This window comes from Pan paniscus, chromosome 1 (assembly GCF_029289425.2).
Source record: "Pan paniscus chromosome 1, NHGRI_mPanPan1-v2.0_pri, whole genome shotgun sequence".
NCBI classification, from domain to species: domain Eukaryota; kingdom Metazoa; phylum Chordata; class Mammalia; order Primates; family Hominidae; genus Pan; species Pan paniscus.
This window is the reverse complement of record NC_073249.2, coordinates 36443840-36460364: the sequence shown is the minus strand read 5'-3', so window position 1 is coordinate 36460364 and position 16525 is coordinate 36443840. Positions and strand designations below refer to the sequence as shown.

At 50.3% G+C, this 16525-nt stretch overlaps 1 protein-coding gene across 5 annotated transcripts in view; it reads left to right on the top strand.

Annotated features, from left to right (window-relative positions):
- VASH2 (vasohibin 2) overlaps positions 1 to 16525 on the top strand; it is a 57911-nt gene that overhangs the window by 12736 nt on the left and 28650 nt on the right. For 2 of the 5 annotated variants that reach the window (XM_057301340.2, XM_034946556.4), the window contains exons 1-3: positions 2271 to 2476; positions 3075 to 3563; positions 12918 to 13006. In XM_057301340.2, the coding sequence (XP_057157323.1) occupies positions 3288 to 3563; positions 12918 to 13006 (365 nt within the window). In that variant the 5' untranslated portion in view covers positions 2271 to 2476; positions 3075 to 3287. Of the gene's footprint in view, positions 1 to 1856; positions 1921 to 2024; positions 2477 to 2917; positions 3564 to 12917; positions 13007 to 16525 lie in introns of those variants that run through there. The other 3 variants (XM_063597269.1, XM_034946567.4, XM_034946577.4) reach the window with 3 other exon arrangements.

The following is a 16525-nucleotide window of genomic DNA, read 5'->3' as shown; positions in this document are numbered from 1 at the left end:
ATCCACTCATTAGTTGATGGGCACTTAGGTTGGTCCCATATTTTTGCAATTGCAAATTGTGCTGCTATAAACATGCATGTGCACGTGTCTTTTTCATATAATAACTTCTTTTCCTTTGGGTAGATACCCTGCCATGGGAATGATGGATCAAATGGTAGTTTTAGCTCTACTTCTAGTTCCTTAAGGAATCTCGCTGTTTTCTATAGTGGTTGTACTAGTTTACATTCTCACCAGCAGTTTTAGGCGTGTTCCCTTTTTGCCACATCCACATCAAAATCTGTTATTTTTTGACTTTTATGACAATTCTTGCAAGAGTAAGATGGTATCTTCTTGTGGTTTAATTTGCATGTCCCTGATAATTAGTGATGTTGAACATTTTTTCATATGTTTGTTGACTGTATATCCTCTTTTGAAAATTGTCTATTCATGTCCTTTGCCAATTTTTTGATGGGATTGGTTTTATCTGGCTGATCTGTTTGAGTTCCTTGTAGATTCTGGATACTGGTCCTTTGTCAGATGCACAGTTTGTGAATATTTTCTCCCACTCTGTGGATTGTCTGTTTATTCTGCTGATTATTTCTTTTGCTGTGCAGACCCTTTTTAGTTTAATTAGGTCTCAATTATTTATTTTCATTTTTGTTACATTTGCTTTTGAGGTCTTAGTCATGATTTCTTTGCCTGAGCTAATGTCTAGAAGTGTTTTTCTCATGTTATCTTCTAGAATTTTTATGGTTTCAGGTCTTAGATTTAAGTCTTTGATCCATCTGGAGTTCATTTTTGTGTAAGGTGAGAGACGAGGATCCAGTTTCATTCTACATGTCCACTTCAGCCTTTTGAGTAGCTGGGACTACAGGTGTGTGCCACCACATCTGGCTAATTTCAAAATATTTATTTATTTATTTAGTAGAGACAAGGTCTCGTTATGTTGGTCCAGTCTCTAATTCCTGGCCTCAAGTAATCCTTCCTCCTCTTTCTCCCAAAGTGCTGGGTTTAAAGGTGTGAGGTACCACATCTGCCCTATTCTCATTATTGAATCTATAAAGTTCTTGGCATGGGCTCTGTCTCAGGGAGCAGTGCAGGGCTAAGTCCAGAATCCAGGTCTCGTTACCCAAGCCCTGGCTCTCAACTGCCCTTCAGGGGTCTCTGCCCTCCTGTGGAAGAGAAGTTCCAGTTCCACGACAGGCAACTTGTCAGGATAAGCACCCAGAAACTGACCTGCCATCAGTGGCTCTTTGACAACTGTCTTCTTAATTCAAAGTTCACTTAGCATAGGTCTCATAACTGCTTTGCTCAGAGCTGGCCTGCTGGCCTGCAGTTTAAAGAGAAAGGATGCTATGGCCAGGATCCTCAGTGTCACAAGAGAGGAAGTCAGGGAATCACAGAAACTTATAGCCAGAACAGACCCTGGAGAGCGGGAGGTCTGCTCTCCTTTCAGAAAGAGAAGCTAAGGCCCAGAGCAGGGAAGTGTCTTGTCCAGGGTCACACAGCTGAGCAAAGTGACAAACCTGGACTTGGAGCCAGCCTTCAGGTCAGCAGTCTGGTGCTCTTCCCACCTCAACCTGCTCTCCTCTTTCTTAAAGAAAAAGAAAGAGAAGGTGTTTCAGTAGTGAGTGTGGGATAGCCACCCACTTCACCATGGTTTGGAAGCATCTCTCCATCCCTCCTCTCACTCGACAGCTGTGGCAGAACAGTCAGGGCCTGCCTGACCTCTTGGGTTTTATTGTCTCCTCTCAACTTGGGCTTAAAGGGACTTTATTAACCATGACTAATACCAGAGGATCCAAAGCTGCACCCACTTGTTAATTTTGAGGAATTTTTAAATGCGGGATTTAAAAAAGATTTAATTTCACGCATAGGTATGAACAGCCCCTCATCATCCCAGGTAGAGGATGAACAACTCATCATCCCGGGTAGAGGCAGGTAAGTGTGTCCAGCGTCCCTCAGGGAATGCTCTTCTGATGCCAAACCCTCTGCTTCCGCGGGGTCACTTCTCGGGTGGTTTTGTTTCTCCTCTGCTTCCACAGTTGCGAACCCTCGAAGTGCCACGACCCCTGGGGAAACTCGATCTTAAGTCCCATGGCCAAACGCTCCAGCCCGCGGGGCTCCCAGGACACCACAGCGATCGGATTTCGCGTGGCCGCCAGGCTCCCCCTACTCCTGTCCCCTCCCGCCAGAGAACCCCTGGAGCCAATCAGAGCGTCGCGGAGCCCGGGGTTGTAGAGTCCCGAGCCCGGGACCCGCCCCTCTTTGTTGCGGTGGCCAATAGACGCATTCGGAACATCGGCGGCTGCCCGGGTGACTTGGTTATATGTCACAGAATAACATTCGAGAATGGGACATGGAATGAGGCGACGGCCCCAGCAAGCCCCAGCAGCCCCAACCCCAGCCCCAGGCGCAGCAGCAGCAGCAGCAGCAGCAGCCCCTGCTGTCCCGCCGCCCGGAGAGGCTCTGCAGCCATGAAGCCAACCGTCCCGAGGTAGGATCTTGGAGCTGCCGCGCGCCCTTCCTGCGCCCCGCCCGCCTGCAGCCAGTCCCTCCCGGTGATAGACGCTGGAACTCGGGGAAAAGGGGGCGGATGGAGCTCTTTCCACTAGATCCCCGCCGGGGTCCGGGAGGGCTTCCTGGAAGAAAGCGGGCCGCCTTGCAAGCCAAGGCTGCTGCAGCGCCCTCGCGCCAGCCCTGGGCGCTCACGTGCCGGCACGTTCGTGGCTCCCCTCCTCTCTCGGCCACATCTGAGGACCCAGGAATGTGTGGAGCCTTGCGGGAACCTCCTGTTCCTTCATGCTACACAAGCTGTCTTTCTTCTCCCCACATCTTGCGCTCCGCATCCCCCAAGCTCCTTGTGCCCCTCCATCCCCAACCCCCGGGGTTTAGGTGTGTGTGAAGCTTCGTGGCACATTTTGAGCTGCCTTTCTAGGTAATCGCAGGGCTAGAAGCCCGTCATCGATTCTCAGGGAGGCTGTCAGCGTGCAGTGGGGAGCGGGGAGTGTCGTGGAGACACTCCGGGACCCCTCACTCGGTTCCTCTGTGCGTCCACTTAGCTGTGGTGTCAGCTGTGTCTCCGCTGATTTCAGGCACCGCCGGTAAGCAGGGAGCCTCCGCGGAGCTCCCGCCGCCGCTCCCCCTTGGTGAGTCCTGCCGCAGCGAGAGGCATGGAGAAGGCCGCCCCCGCGGGGCGCTGATCCCCTCGCCGCGCCCGCGCGCACACGCCCCCCGCCGCCGCCGCTGCCGCCGCCGCCGCCGCCGCCGCGCGCCCCCAGTACCTCGCTCCCCGCCCAGGCCCCACCATGACCGGCTCCGCGGCCGACACTCACCGCTGCCCCCACCCCAAAGGCGCCAAAGGCACCCGGTCCCGAAGCAGCCACGCGCGGCCCGTGAGCCTCGCCACCAGCGGGGGCTCAGAGGAGGAGGACAAAGACGGCGGGGTGCTGTTCCACGTTAACAAGAGCGGCTTCCCCATCGACAGCCACACCTGGGAGCGCATGTGGATGCACGTGGCCAAGGTGCACCCTAAGGGGGGAGAAATGGTGGGCGCCATCAGGAACGCCGCCTTCTTGGCAAAGGTCAGTGGCTTCCAGGGCGGAATTGGGGGGCTGGGGGTAGGTAGGCAGCGATGGGACCGTTTCAGCCTATACATAGCAAACACAGGCAATCTCCATTTTCCTAGTCCTGCTACAAACTCCCTTCCTCTCCCCATTCCTTCCTGCCAGCCCTTTTTAAATTGAGATATTTAGATTGGAAGCCTAAGAAATGGGGAAGGGAGAGGTAGCGGGCTTGCTATCCTGGGACTGTGTAATTGGATTGTGCCAAGGTGTCTTTGAAGCTCCAGCCAAACTCTATTATTTACTCACCCCCACATACATCCTCCTTCAGCAAAAGCTAGAGCCACCAGGTACCAGCGATGCCAAAGAATGCACAGACCCCAGGGATCCCACCCTGCTTGTTCTCTTTGGAGTGTCTTGCTCCTCCTCTGCTCCCCTCTTCCCCCAGCAAATGATTTATTAAGCTGTGAATGAATTTGAAATCAACCAGTCAGACTTCTCAGTGTGAATCATTTCCACACTTTTTGCCAATTTTTTTCTTTTCTTTGTTTTTGTGTGTGTGTGTGTGTGTGTGTGTGACAGTGACTTTCACCTCTGAAACTTGCAAAACGGTGAACTCTCTCTCTCTCTTCCCAGCTTATTTGTGCTTCAAGAAAAAAGAAAGACTTTTGGCTGAGACTTAAAAGGGACTTTCCAGTACACATGATGAATTAGTCTCACTGGATAGAAAAAGAGGCTGAGGAGTGAAACTCTCTTTTTGCCTTGGAGAGAAGCCAGTGAGCCATTTGGGTTTGGTGGCTAAGGATATCTTTACTGAGGGAGGGAGATGTCCCCTGGTGGGAGTAGATACGTTATATGAAACATCAAAATGCAAACTGGGGAGAAATGCTGCCGAGCCTCGGGGTTATAGCGTGGCGGATGGTTTCCCCTGGACCCTGGGGACGCTGGTACGGCTGAGAAGATTCCTGGGCAGGTCTAGGAATGCCAGACTTGAGACCCGGAAGGCCATCTGGTTGAGTCCCCAGCCTGGTGACAGCTGAGCATCTGAGCCTGCAGGCCAGAAAGCTGTGTGTGTCCTTGGAGAAGTGACAGAGCCTCTAAACTTCCTGCTGCAGTCAGTTACAGTGTTCTATTACTCTGCTGGTCAAGGAGATCTTCATTGTGCCCAACTAGAATCTTGCCTGCTTTAGTGTCAACCATAATTACCCTTGCTGAGTTCTTGAATATGAGAACAACCTTTGTTCCTGGTTTGCAGTTCTGACTTGAGAATTTTTCCTCCAGTGAGGAGCTGAGAGCCCTTAAACTTGGAAGAAAAGTGACCACAAGGAAAAAAACGCCTGTTCCTACTGTCCCATGCTGCCTTTCTTAGTAGCACCAGTACCAACCCTGCCTCTAATTGTGCTTTCATCCTTCCTCCAACCATGTATGCGGGTGCGCGGGGGGGTGCATTCTCTATGTGGGAATCATGGAATTTTGCTGTTTGTAGAGACCAGTCTCCCACCTCTCAACAGAATCCCCTCCTCTTTCTGAAGACCTCTTGGGAATGGGGAGCTTGCTGCTTCCCTGGGCAGCTGATCTTAGGCCTGGCCAGAGTCGATTGTTAGGAAGCTCTTAGACCAACCATAAATCCTCCTCGAAGCACCCTCCCACCCCCAAATCACATTTCATCACTGATTGTTGTGTTCCTCTTGCTTTTTGAATCAGGGCAGAGCACTGTCAACTTCCTTTGCTACTCACAGCACCCTTGAATGTTATGAGAGAGTGCTCTTAGGATGGAAGGGACTTGGAGTAAAAATCAAGGAACTGAATCCTAGTCTTGGTTGTATGACTTCTAGCCTTGTGCCTCACTTAAGTGAGGTCATTCACTTAAAATCTCTGCCCTTAGTTTTCTCATCCATAAAATGGGAATAGACCAGACTTTGTAGTTATTTCCAGCACTAAAAGCTCATGATGTTATGACCCGTGAGTCTCCAGGTCACTAATGCTGATCTGTGTGATGCTAGAGGTCTGCTAGACTATGAGCCCTCAGGACTGTGACTTTTTCTATCATTCTGCTTCTGCTTCTTCCTTTGGCCTCGTTTGTCCACAGATAGCTCCTTTTGCCCTTTTTCTTTTCTTTTTTCTTATTTTGGAGACAAGGCCTTCCTCTGTCACCCAGGCTGGAGTGCAGTGTGTGATCATGGCTCACGGCAGCCTCAACCTCCCAGGCTCAAGCAATCCTCCCACCTCAGCCTCCTGAGTGTAGCTGGGACTACAGACACGTACCACTCAACCTGGCTAACTTAAAAAAAAATTTTGTAGAGACAAGCTCTCACCGTGTTGCCCAGACTGGTCTCAAACTTCTAGGCTCGAGCGATTCTCCCTCACTGGCTTCCCAAAGTGGTGGGATTACAGGTGTGAGCCACCGCATCTGGCCTTTTGCCCTTTCTTATATGTCATAGCTCCCAGACCAACTCACCCTCCTCCTTCTGAGACAATTCCTAGTTTGTCATTAGTCATTTGCAAGCACATATGAAACACAGGCTTCTAAATCATGTCTGAGCAGTTTAGAACACAGACTGCTACTTCCTGAGACCTGTACCTGATTTTTCCATTAAAGTAGCTGAACGCTGTGTTCTTAAGAAAGTGTGAACTTTTCTTTTGAGATGGAGTCTTGCACTGTCACCCAGGCTGGAGTGCAGTGGTGCGATCTCGGTTCACTGCAACCTCCGCCTCCTGGGTTCAAGCAATTCTCCTGCCTCAGCCTCCTGAGTAGCTGGGATTACAGGCACATGTCACCATGCCCAGCTATTTTTTGTATTTTTAGTAAGATGGAGTTTCACCATATTGGTCAGGCTGGTCTCGAACTCATGACCTCATGATCCGCCCACCTCGGCCTCCCAAAGTACCGGGATTACAAGTGTGAGCCACTGCGCCCAGCTGGTCTTCCTTTTTTTACACAGTGGCCACATCATATTGTACTTTTCATAGTAACTAGAAGGTCACGTGAAAACTGCTTCCAAGCCAGGAATCCCCAGCCCAAATGTGGACAGTCAGCTTTTTGGCCCTAAATATAAAGAACTTAACATTTCTCTCACATTGCATCTTAATGGTTGGTTCTCTATCCCCAATCCTATCATGGTATCTCCCCTGGTCCTGACATTCCCCAAGCTCTGACCCCTGCCTAGGCCTTAACATGGGAAGAGCCTCAAAAGCTCCCTTTTCCAGGGGCCACTCCTCTCGGATTAGAGGGTTGTTTCTGTGCTCAGCATGGCAGACTCTTTCCTCTGGAGTCAAGTCCTTTTCTCCATCAACCAAATCAATATCTTACTGAGGAATTTGTACAGAAGAAGGGTGGTAGGGTGGCGGCAGTGGTAAAAGCTTGGCAGGCTTCAGGGGGATTAACCATTTTTGGCCATTGAATGTAGACTAAGAAGCAAAAGAAGTAGATGGGGGAGGTTTTCAAGGGCCTGCATGGAGGACTAAATGACACTTCATTTGACTACAGGACATTCCCTTAGCAGCCATGGTAACTTCTGCCTGAAGGTCCAGATGTCCCCATCTTGCAGGGATTCCCCTGCTTTGAGATCCTCCTTCTAAATTTGTGACTGCAGGCCTCTGCCCTGGAGGTTGTTGAGTCTGAAGTTAGCAGTTGACCAGGTCAAAGGCAGGATTTTTCAGAAAGACTTTAAGGAAACAGCAAGAGTCAGTTGGAGGATAATAGCAGATGGGAAGCGAGACTCAGAGAGAGTGGCCAGCCCAGAAGAAAACAGTGGGCATTCTAGGAAAATTCTAGGACAATCCTCCTGTTTCTTAACAGCTTGGAACTGGACTCTCCTTGGGGCAGAAAACCAGGATGGATTCAGCAAGAAACAGCAGTCGGTTTCTTGCAGACCTCACTTCTTGTGCCTTATTCTCGAGTTGATTCCCAATTGGAAAATAATTCACATTTAGAGGACCGAGCTTCACCTGAGTGAAGACACGGGAGTGTTTGGTACTAGAGACCTGGCTGCAGTCAAGGGCTGTCCCTGCCCGCTGCCACCTCTTGCGGGCAGCTCCTTTCCTCCCCAGTCCTGGATTGAGAACCTTTCGTCTGTCTGTCTGTCCTGCACCTCTGTCCCAGGCCCTTCACAGATTCCTGGCTGCCTCTGTTGCAGGAGCCTGGGGCTCATTCTGGGCTCATGGGTGCTGTTTTGTGCTTCTCTTCCCAAGCTGCCAAAGAAGATTATTCTGCCTGGTGCCTGCATAGTGTTTTCAGAGTAGGGATGACAAAAGGTTTCGAATTCCCCTTGCTCTTGTTAAAGATTCCTAGTGCCTGGGGTTCTTGCTGCCTCTCTGGCTCCTTTCCTGGTCTTTCCCTTCTCTCCCACACGGCAGTGTCAGTTACACAACTGTCCATCCGTATCACTTCCCTTGCGTTCTTCCCACAGGTCAATTGTGCTTCACAAGAACAGAGTGGAAGAGAGGCTGCTCACAAGAGCCTTGCCTGTGGTTTGTTTCATTGTTGTTTCTCTTGAACACCATCTTTCTGTCCACACCACTCCCTCCTCCTGCCCCCTTGCCCTCAAGTTTTCTGGGGCCCCCACCCTTAGAAAACAGGCACAGTGCCTGTGTGAAGAGGTTGGTTTCGATCTGTTTCCTCTAGATTGTGCCTTCATCAGCCTGGCCACGGCTGTGGGGCTAACGTAGGCAGCAGGTGGTGAGACCCTTGAGGGGAAGGGCTACAGAAAGTCAAAGTTGGAGTTTCAGGTAGTACAGCAATTGATGAAATCTAGCAGGAAAATAGCATGAGGAGGGACTCTGCAGACCCCAGTCACGAACAGAAAAAAGGGATATGCCCTGGGCTTTTCTTGAAAAGGTTGCACCAATTTATGTTTGCCTCGATCCTGTTGGAGAGCATCCTTACCAGCATTGGGTATCTGTATTTCAGCATGTTTTTGCTAATTGGAGAGGTGAAAAATGACATTTTGCAGTGGCTTTAATTTGCATTTCTTATATTATTAGAGCACTTAAACAATTTTTTCAAGTATTTGGTTATTATTTGCTTTTCTTCTTTTGTGAATTGTCTTGTCATGGCTCTTAAAATTGTGGAGATATATATATATATATGATACAGTTTACCATTTTCACCGTTTTTAAGTGTACAACTCTGTGGCATTGAGTACCTTCACACTGTTGTGCAGCCATCACCACCATCCATCTCCACACGTTTTTCATCTTCCTAACTGAAACCTTGTATCCATTCCACACTAACTTTCCATTTCCCTCTTTCCCCAGCCCCTGGCAACCACCATTCTACTTTGTGTCTCTATGACTTTGACTACTCTGGGAACCTTATATAAGAGGAATTATTCAATATTTGTCCTTTTGTGATTGGCTTACTTCATTTAGCAAAATGTCATCAAGGTTCATCCATGTGATAGCATGTGTCAAAACGTCTTTCCTTTTAAAGGCTGAATCGTGTTCTACTGTATACCATCGTATATTCCGTGGTGCGCCACATTTTGTTTATTCATTCATCTGTCAATGGACACTTGGGTTGCTTCCACCTTTGGGTGCCATTTTTATTTTCACTGAGGCCTAAAGATTTTTCTTGTCACTTTGCATGAGCTCATAATGAATTAAGGATATTAACTCATTGTCACCAATGCATCCCCAGGGAGCAGTGAACGTTTTCATCCTCTCCATTAAGGTAAGAAGGTATCTTCATGATGTGAAGCTCCCAAGTTGAGTGTCCAGGGACTCTGCTGCTGCTGTTTCTGTTTTCCAGTTCCAGAAAGTAGGGATCATTCAGGTTTCCCCAGCCTAGACCCCTGACAATATATTGGTGATGAATAATAACACAGCTTACACTTTTTTTTTTTTTTTTGAGATGGAGTCTTGCTCTGACACCCACGCTGGAGTGCAGTGGCTCAATCACTGCAACCTCCGCCTCCCAGGTTTAAGCAATTCTCCTGCCTCAGCCTGCCAAGTAGCTGGGTTTACAGGCGCCTACCACCATGCCCAGCTGATTTTTGTATTTTTAGTAGAGACGGTGTTTCGCCCTGTTGGCCAGGCTGGTCTCAAACTCCCGACCTCAAGTGATCCACTCACCTTGGCCTCCCAAAGTGTTGGGACTACAGGTGTGAGCCACGGCACCTGGCCAACACAGCTTACACTTAATGAGCACCATATGCCAAGCCCCAAGTTGCCTACTTTTGCATTAGGTCATGTAATGCTTACAACCAGCTTGGAAGGTTGGAAGTAGGTGATACTATTCCTATTTTATCAGGAAGAAAACAGAGGCTTAGAGAGGTCATGCAGCTTGACCAGGGCCCACAGATAGTAGGTGGCAGAACAGGGCTTTGGACCTGGTTGTGTGTGTCTCCTAATGACACTCCAGGAAGCCCACCTGGTTTACAGTCCATGGCCAGTGGGAACGTTGCGAGCCCGAGGCGCTGGTTGGAAGTGGACCCCCCAGGCTGAGCCCAGCCAGCTCTCCCAGACATCAGAGTGAGCTGTAGCCTATGACATCATTCCCTCTGCGGTCTCTGTGCCTCCCCGCCACTGCCCTGCCCCCAGCTGGGACTTGGGGAATGTATACGTTTGTCCTCCCATTGGGCAGGAAGTGTGGCCACAGCTCCTGCACTCTTACAGCCAGGCTGAGGTAACCATGCAGCTGTTTTTAAAAGCCCTTGGGCGCCATCGGGTTGCTATTTTGAGGACCAGCTGCCGTCTGCTCCCACCCTGCCATCCAGCTCTTGTAGGCTCTGCTGGGCTTGAGGGGGGTTGAAATAATTTGGTGGTCAGTCCTTCAGCAGACTCTTGAACCAAGTCACTGGTTACAGCAAGGCTCTGGCCTAGGGACACCCCTCTGGGGATCTCTTAGGTGGCTGGTGATTCCTTGGAGCATTTTCCCACGGTTACCAGCTTTTCTATTAAAGAGGTTCAGACTGTGCTTTTCTGTGCAGAAATGTTTATGTCTTTTTTTTTGAGACAGGGTCTTGCTCTGTCACTCAAGCTGGAGTGCAGTGGCCCATTTATGGCTCACTGCAGCCTTGACCTCCTGGGCTCAAGCCATCTTCCTACCTCGGCCTCCTGAGTAGCTGAAACTACAGGCGTGCACCACCATGCTCGGCTAATTTTCTTTCTTTCTTTCTTTCTTTTTTTTCAGTGATGGGGTCTCGCCATGTTGCCCAGGCTGGTCTCGAACTTCTGGGCTCAAGCGATCCGTCCACCTCGGCCTCCCAAAGTGCTGGGATTACAGGCGTCAGCCACTGCGCCCAACCTGCGTATGTCTTAATAAACTAGAATTCCCCTCCTCTCTGCCTCTGCTCCTGGGCTTTCTCTCTCTTTCGTTTGTACAGGGCCTAAAGCTTGAAACATAGGAGGTGCTAAAGACATACTTGTTCGCGTCTCCCCTTCTCTCCCCACTTTGTGAAATCTCTGGCACATTTTTTACATAGAACACTTTCTAGTGTGTGCTAGGGCAGAAACACAGAATACACTTTACATTTTGACTTGCTCTGTGTGTGTGTGTGTGTCTCTGTGAGTGTCATGGGAGCAAATATTCAATGCCTTGCCCCCTGAAATGACTCTCTCAGACAGCAATGTGATTGATTTGGGTTGACATGTTGTAAAAAAATGGAGCTTGCAGAATAGCTGTGCCTGAGTGTGCACACACACTCACATTCACACGCACATTCACACACACACACACAATACCTTGGCTGTAATGCAGGAAGTGTGATTCTGATGAGTTTCCTTCCAGCTGAGGAGGCAGTTGCTGTGAAGTAGGACATTTCAAAGCCAAGAGAGAATTGAGGCAGTGAGAGGAAAGGAATGTCAAGGAGTACTTGCAGTAAGTGCAGGCAGCGGGGCGAAAGCATGGAAAGACCCCGATGCCCATGCGGGGGGCAGCGTGCCCTCAGCCTCACACTGGGGCTGGCGCCTGGAGAGTCAGGGAGAGAGCCTCGAACAGCCTTAGGCAGTGTCTGGCTCTGCTGCCTGGCCTGGCTGCACAGGGCCATCCCTGCATCTCCCCAGTGGAGTCCCCTTCCATCAGCGGAGCACCAAATCCCCAGGGCTGCCCTTGCCCTGTTTGCTCTGAGGATGGGCCTCACCTGTCCTCAGGCCCTTTCTGCTTCTCCTTAAGTGACTTGGCCTGGAGGAGCCTCCTTTCTCCTTCCCAGCAGCAGCACTGCCGGAGCCCCACCCACGTGGGCTGAGATTCTCTGTCACCAAGGACCCCAGGGAGACAGAGGTCAGAAGACCGAGAAACATATAGGTGAAATAAAGCAAAAAACAAAACCAACCAAGAAAACCCCAAACCGTGCCTGGCTTTTCAGCAGTGACTTGATTGGACGTCCCTGTCCGTTCTTGCTCTTGGCCTTCAGGGTATGGCTGCTCAGAGCCGAGTGGATATCTTAGCTCTAAATTCCTGAGAAGAGGGACCTGCTTCCCCCTTTCCAGTCCTTGCCTGACTTTGGTTCCTTCTCTTCCTGGCAGGGATTAGGACTTCGTCTGCTATGTTGTAGACATGCAGGGAGTGTTGATTGAGGGGCAGACTAGGAAGTGAGTGTGCTGATGGAGCTGCTGTGAGGGGTAAAGTGGTAAGATGGCGTGTGAGCCAGAGGAGCTGCACTTGTCTGGGGAGAGTCGAGGCAAGAGCAGGGATCTTCCCTAATCCATCTGGGGGTGGGACTCAGGGAAAGGGACACACTGGGCGTTGCAGGGAGGGTGGTATTGAGATGAGGCACTCGTAGTGCCATGTTGCAATTCTCTAGGGCACCATTCACTTTATTTATTTATCTATTTGAATTTTAGAGATGGGGTTTCACCATGTTGCCCAGGCTGGTCTCAAACTCCTGGACTCATGTGATCCACACGCCTTGGCCTCCCAAAGTGCTGGGATTACAGGTGTGAGCCACGGCGCCCGGCATCCATTCACTTTATATTCTGTGTAAATGTTGCCCTGCAGTAGAGCACTTGTAGTGGATCACCATTTGCCATGCAGCAGGCATTATGCAATCATTGATGGAATGCTGGAATGCTTTCGTGTCCGTCCTGGGCCAGGCTCGGTGGGGGGACATGATAGAACATAGTCCTTCGCCTCAAGGAGGCATTAGCCTCCTGCAGGGAAAAAGGCTGTATTCACACAGCACGGAGGGCCATAGAGAGCCACCATGACTCAGAGGGAACTCAGAGAGGCAGAGCTTCAATGAGGGACCCACTGTTCCTGGGAGACCTCATGGAGGAGGCACTGCTCAATCAGGTAACCACGCCAGGGTGACCATGCTGCCATCGGCTCTCAGGAGCACCTCTCTCTCTGGTGGCTTTAGCCATCTGCCTGTCCCCAGAAGCTGGGCCCCAGAGCGCCTCCTTCATAAACACCTCCTCTTCTCTATTTTTCTGCAGCCTTCAATACCCCAGGTCCCAAACTACAGGCTGTCGATGACGATCCCAGACTGGCTCCAGGCGATCCAGAATTACATGAAGACCCTACAGTATCCTTCCAACCAAGGTCTGAGCACACCCAGCCAGGGGAGAGGCATGGTGATCGCAAGCCTGGTGGCAAATCTGTCCCCAGCTGGTCATCAAAAGCTCTCTAAGGTTGGTGAGGCCAGGCATGGAGGGATGTCCCGGGTGGGAGTCTAGAAAGAGTGTGCGTGGAGGTTGTAATTGCAGTGACCCAGTAGGGCAGGCTGGTTCCCCTTGAGCCCTTCTGGCTTCTCTTTCTCCCTCCTCTTCCCTGTCCTTTCCCTTTTTCCCCTGAGCACCCCTCTTCCTTCTATCTTCTCCTCTTTCTCCACTTCCTTTCTCTTGGGCATCTTTGTTCCCCTCCTCCTGTTCTCCTTCACTGTCCTTCTTTTTGAGATGAGGACTTGCTTTGTCACCCAGGATGGAGGGCGTTGGCGCACTCTCAGCTCACTGAAACCTCCACCTCCTGGGTGCAAGTGATTCTCCTGCCTCAGCCTCCTGAGTAGCTGGGATTACAGGCATCCGCCACCACACCTGACTAATTTTTGTATTTTTAGTAGAGACAGAGTTTCACCATGTTAGTCAGGCTGGCCTGGAACTTACTTCAAGTGATCCGCCCACCTCGGCCTCCCAAAGTGCTGGGATTACAGGCGTGAGTCACCACACGGAGCCCTCCACTGTCTATTGCCTTCTTCCCTCCTACTCTTCCATTCATTTTCTCTTTCTCTGTTTTGCCCTCATCCCTAACTGCTCATGATCTACAAGAGGCCCACCTGGTGCTGCCTTTGTTTCCCCAGGTGACCCAGGCTGGTGACCTGCTTGGTTCTACATGAATGGTTCGGCTTCTGGGATTGGGGGCCCTCTTCCCCGACTCGAGCTTGAAGAAGACTTAAGAAACTCACTGGGTTCAGTCTGAGTTCAGACCATCTGGTTTGGTCCCTTTCTTCTCCGCATCCGCAGGTTGTTTGCAGTCAGGATTAGATCAGTTCTGAGAACTCCCACGAGCAATGCTGTAGGGACAGAGGGGCAGGAGCGGGTGGTCCACCTGCCCCTTCTGGTATTTTATAGAGGAGTCAGATGGGAAGCTGGACCCCAGCACATTGTCCAGGAGGTCAAGCTTCTGTGGACCGCTATCCTTCCTCCGTGAATGTATAAAACATAGCCTGTTCTACAAGGTCCCAGGCACATTGACTGGCTTTCTGTTTGTCTGTCCATACCCAGCCCTGAGGCAGAAAGGATTTCAGGGGGCACTGCACACATGCCCCACGTGTCCCAGAAAAGCCCCTCCATTCTATGTTATGGCAAAAATCTTTCTGGTGGATTTTTGTGTCTTCCTTGCAGGGACCAAACACTAGCACCTCCCCCACAGGGCTTGGTGTTTACTAGATCGGAAAACACCAATTTCTGCTCATTTGGGTAGGGAGATTACTTGATTGGCTTCTCTGTTTTCACTTCACGGATCATCAACTCCCCAACATGGCATCTTTCCAGTAAAATCCTAAGGCAATATTAGGAGGAGGAGGTAGCGCCGGTCTCCAAGAGTGAGGCTGGCGGCCCTAGCCCTTGGAAGGCTGTCTGGTGTTTGTGCTGATCCCCACTCTGGGACCTGCATGGGGAGTTCCACATGGTCCCAAGGCACAAACTCCTGCCAGAGCAGACCTGGACCCCAAGAGCTGACCCTTTCTGGATGTGACTGACTCCTCATAGGCTATTCTAGAAGGTGACAGCAATTAGAATGCCTCCCCATCTCTCTTTTTTTTTTTTAACTTAAAGTCAACTGATTATAGGCTTTAAGGTTCCCCACTTCTATCTAGGACATGGTCTTCACAAGGATCATCTGGCTGAGAGTTAAGCGAATTAAACTGGCAATGCATTGATGGGGCAAATTTGCATGTGCTTTACATATCATTTGCTCACACTGCTGTAAACCTGACAGCATATTCTCTGCCACGTTTTCATGGTTGCCCTGAAGGATCTGCTTTTCCATTTTTCTCTTCTCTGACCCATTATGACTGCGAAGGTCAATGACCAACAGCATCACTGACTGCAGAGAGGGCCAGAGAAGGGAAGCACCAGCAGGCTGCGGGGACCTGCTCCCAGCCCCCTGCCCACTGGGGCCACTGCACGAGGAAGACAGGGCACCCCACTCTTCTACCTGCTGACCTGACTTTTATTTAGTTCCTTGGGACTTCCTGCTGCTTTGTCCTGGACACAGTGACAGGTGCCAGGATATGGGGACTGGTTGGCGTCAGTCCTGACTGTGAATGTGCTCAGCTGGCGGTGGGGATAGGAAAGGACAAATCCTGCCTTCCCCTCAGACATCCTCGGCAGCAACCAACAAGAGTACTGGTGTTGCATGGGGTTCTGGAGAGAGAGGTGCCATGTGATGAGCTCTGCTGGATTGGGGGAGAAGCCTTCTAACAGCAAATTCGGGCTCAGTGAGTATCTCCCGCTCAGGGCATGTTTAGAGCGGACTTCTCCCCAGCCCACTTTCAGGGACTCAATGATTAACTCTAAGGAACTGAAAGAAGATGTTCAGGTACACTTTTTTTATTATTTTACTCTACGTTTGTCTCATTTGTTACACTAGATGTATAAATTAGATATGTGAGCGGAGGAAAGTTGGGCATAGAACTGAATTTTTGCCAATTGAATTCTACTTTATGTACCAGGAACCTCGTTGCTTGTATAAAATTTTTGGTGAGGTAAAGAAATCACTTCACAATGAGAATATTTAGCCCCTCGTTTTCCTCTTTTACCTCTAAGATCTTGTATGTTGTATGTTTTAAAAACTGGGCAAGACTGTATGGTTAGTTGTTGTTCTTAATGCCCAGGTCAGTAACTCTCAAACTGGTGATTTTGGGAGGCCCCCCAGCCCTCACCCTGGAGCTTCCTGCTCAGTCATCTAAGGTGAGGTGACTCTGAGTAGCATCCGGGGTTATGATCCATGGCCTGAAATCAGACTCTCCAGGGCTGGAGCCCAGAATCTGCTTATACTGAGCTCTTCAAGGGGTTTTGTGTGCTTGTATCTGAGTGACCAAGCACAGCTGTGCCAGGAGAGGAATCCCACCCCTTTTCAGGAGGGATCGAAGTGCCGCTAGGCGCCGCTGTCACTGTGGGGCACCCATTGACTCTCCCATCCCCACCTGGCCTGCAGCAGCTCTGGGCATAGAAATTCAGGCTTCATTAGCCCTTCCCGATGTGCACTTTTCCTATAGGCTTTTGTTTGAGGCAGAAGAGCAAAACCTACAAAGCAACTTCTCATTAGGCTCAGAAAAATCAAAACCCAGTCCTCAGAGAGCATGGCATCAGGGAACTCTCCATCTCCTTCAGAACAACTTGGTGCAAGCTGGTCAGTCCCTGAGACCTTCTGGGCAGTCAGCTAAATCCTAGATAGTGAATAGTGGTGCAGCTTCTCAGATTTAGTAATCAATGCCAAGTGCCAGCACAGGCATGAAAAAAAGTGACATCTCCACAGTAAGCCCTGCTACAGAGTCTATGCGCTACTGAAAAGCCCTACTGCTAACAATCCACCCTTTCATCCT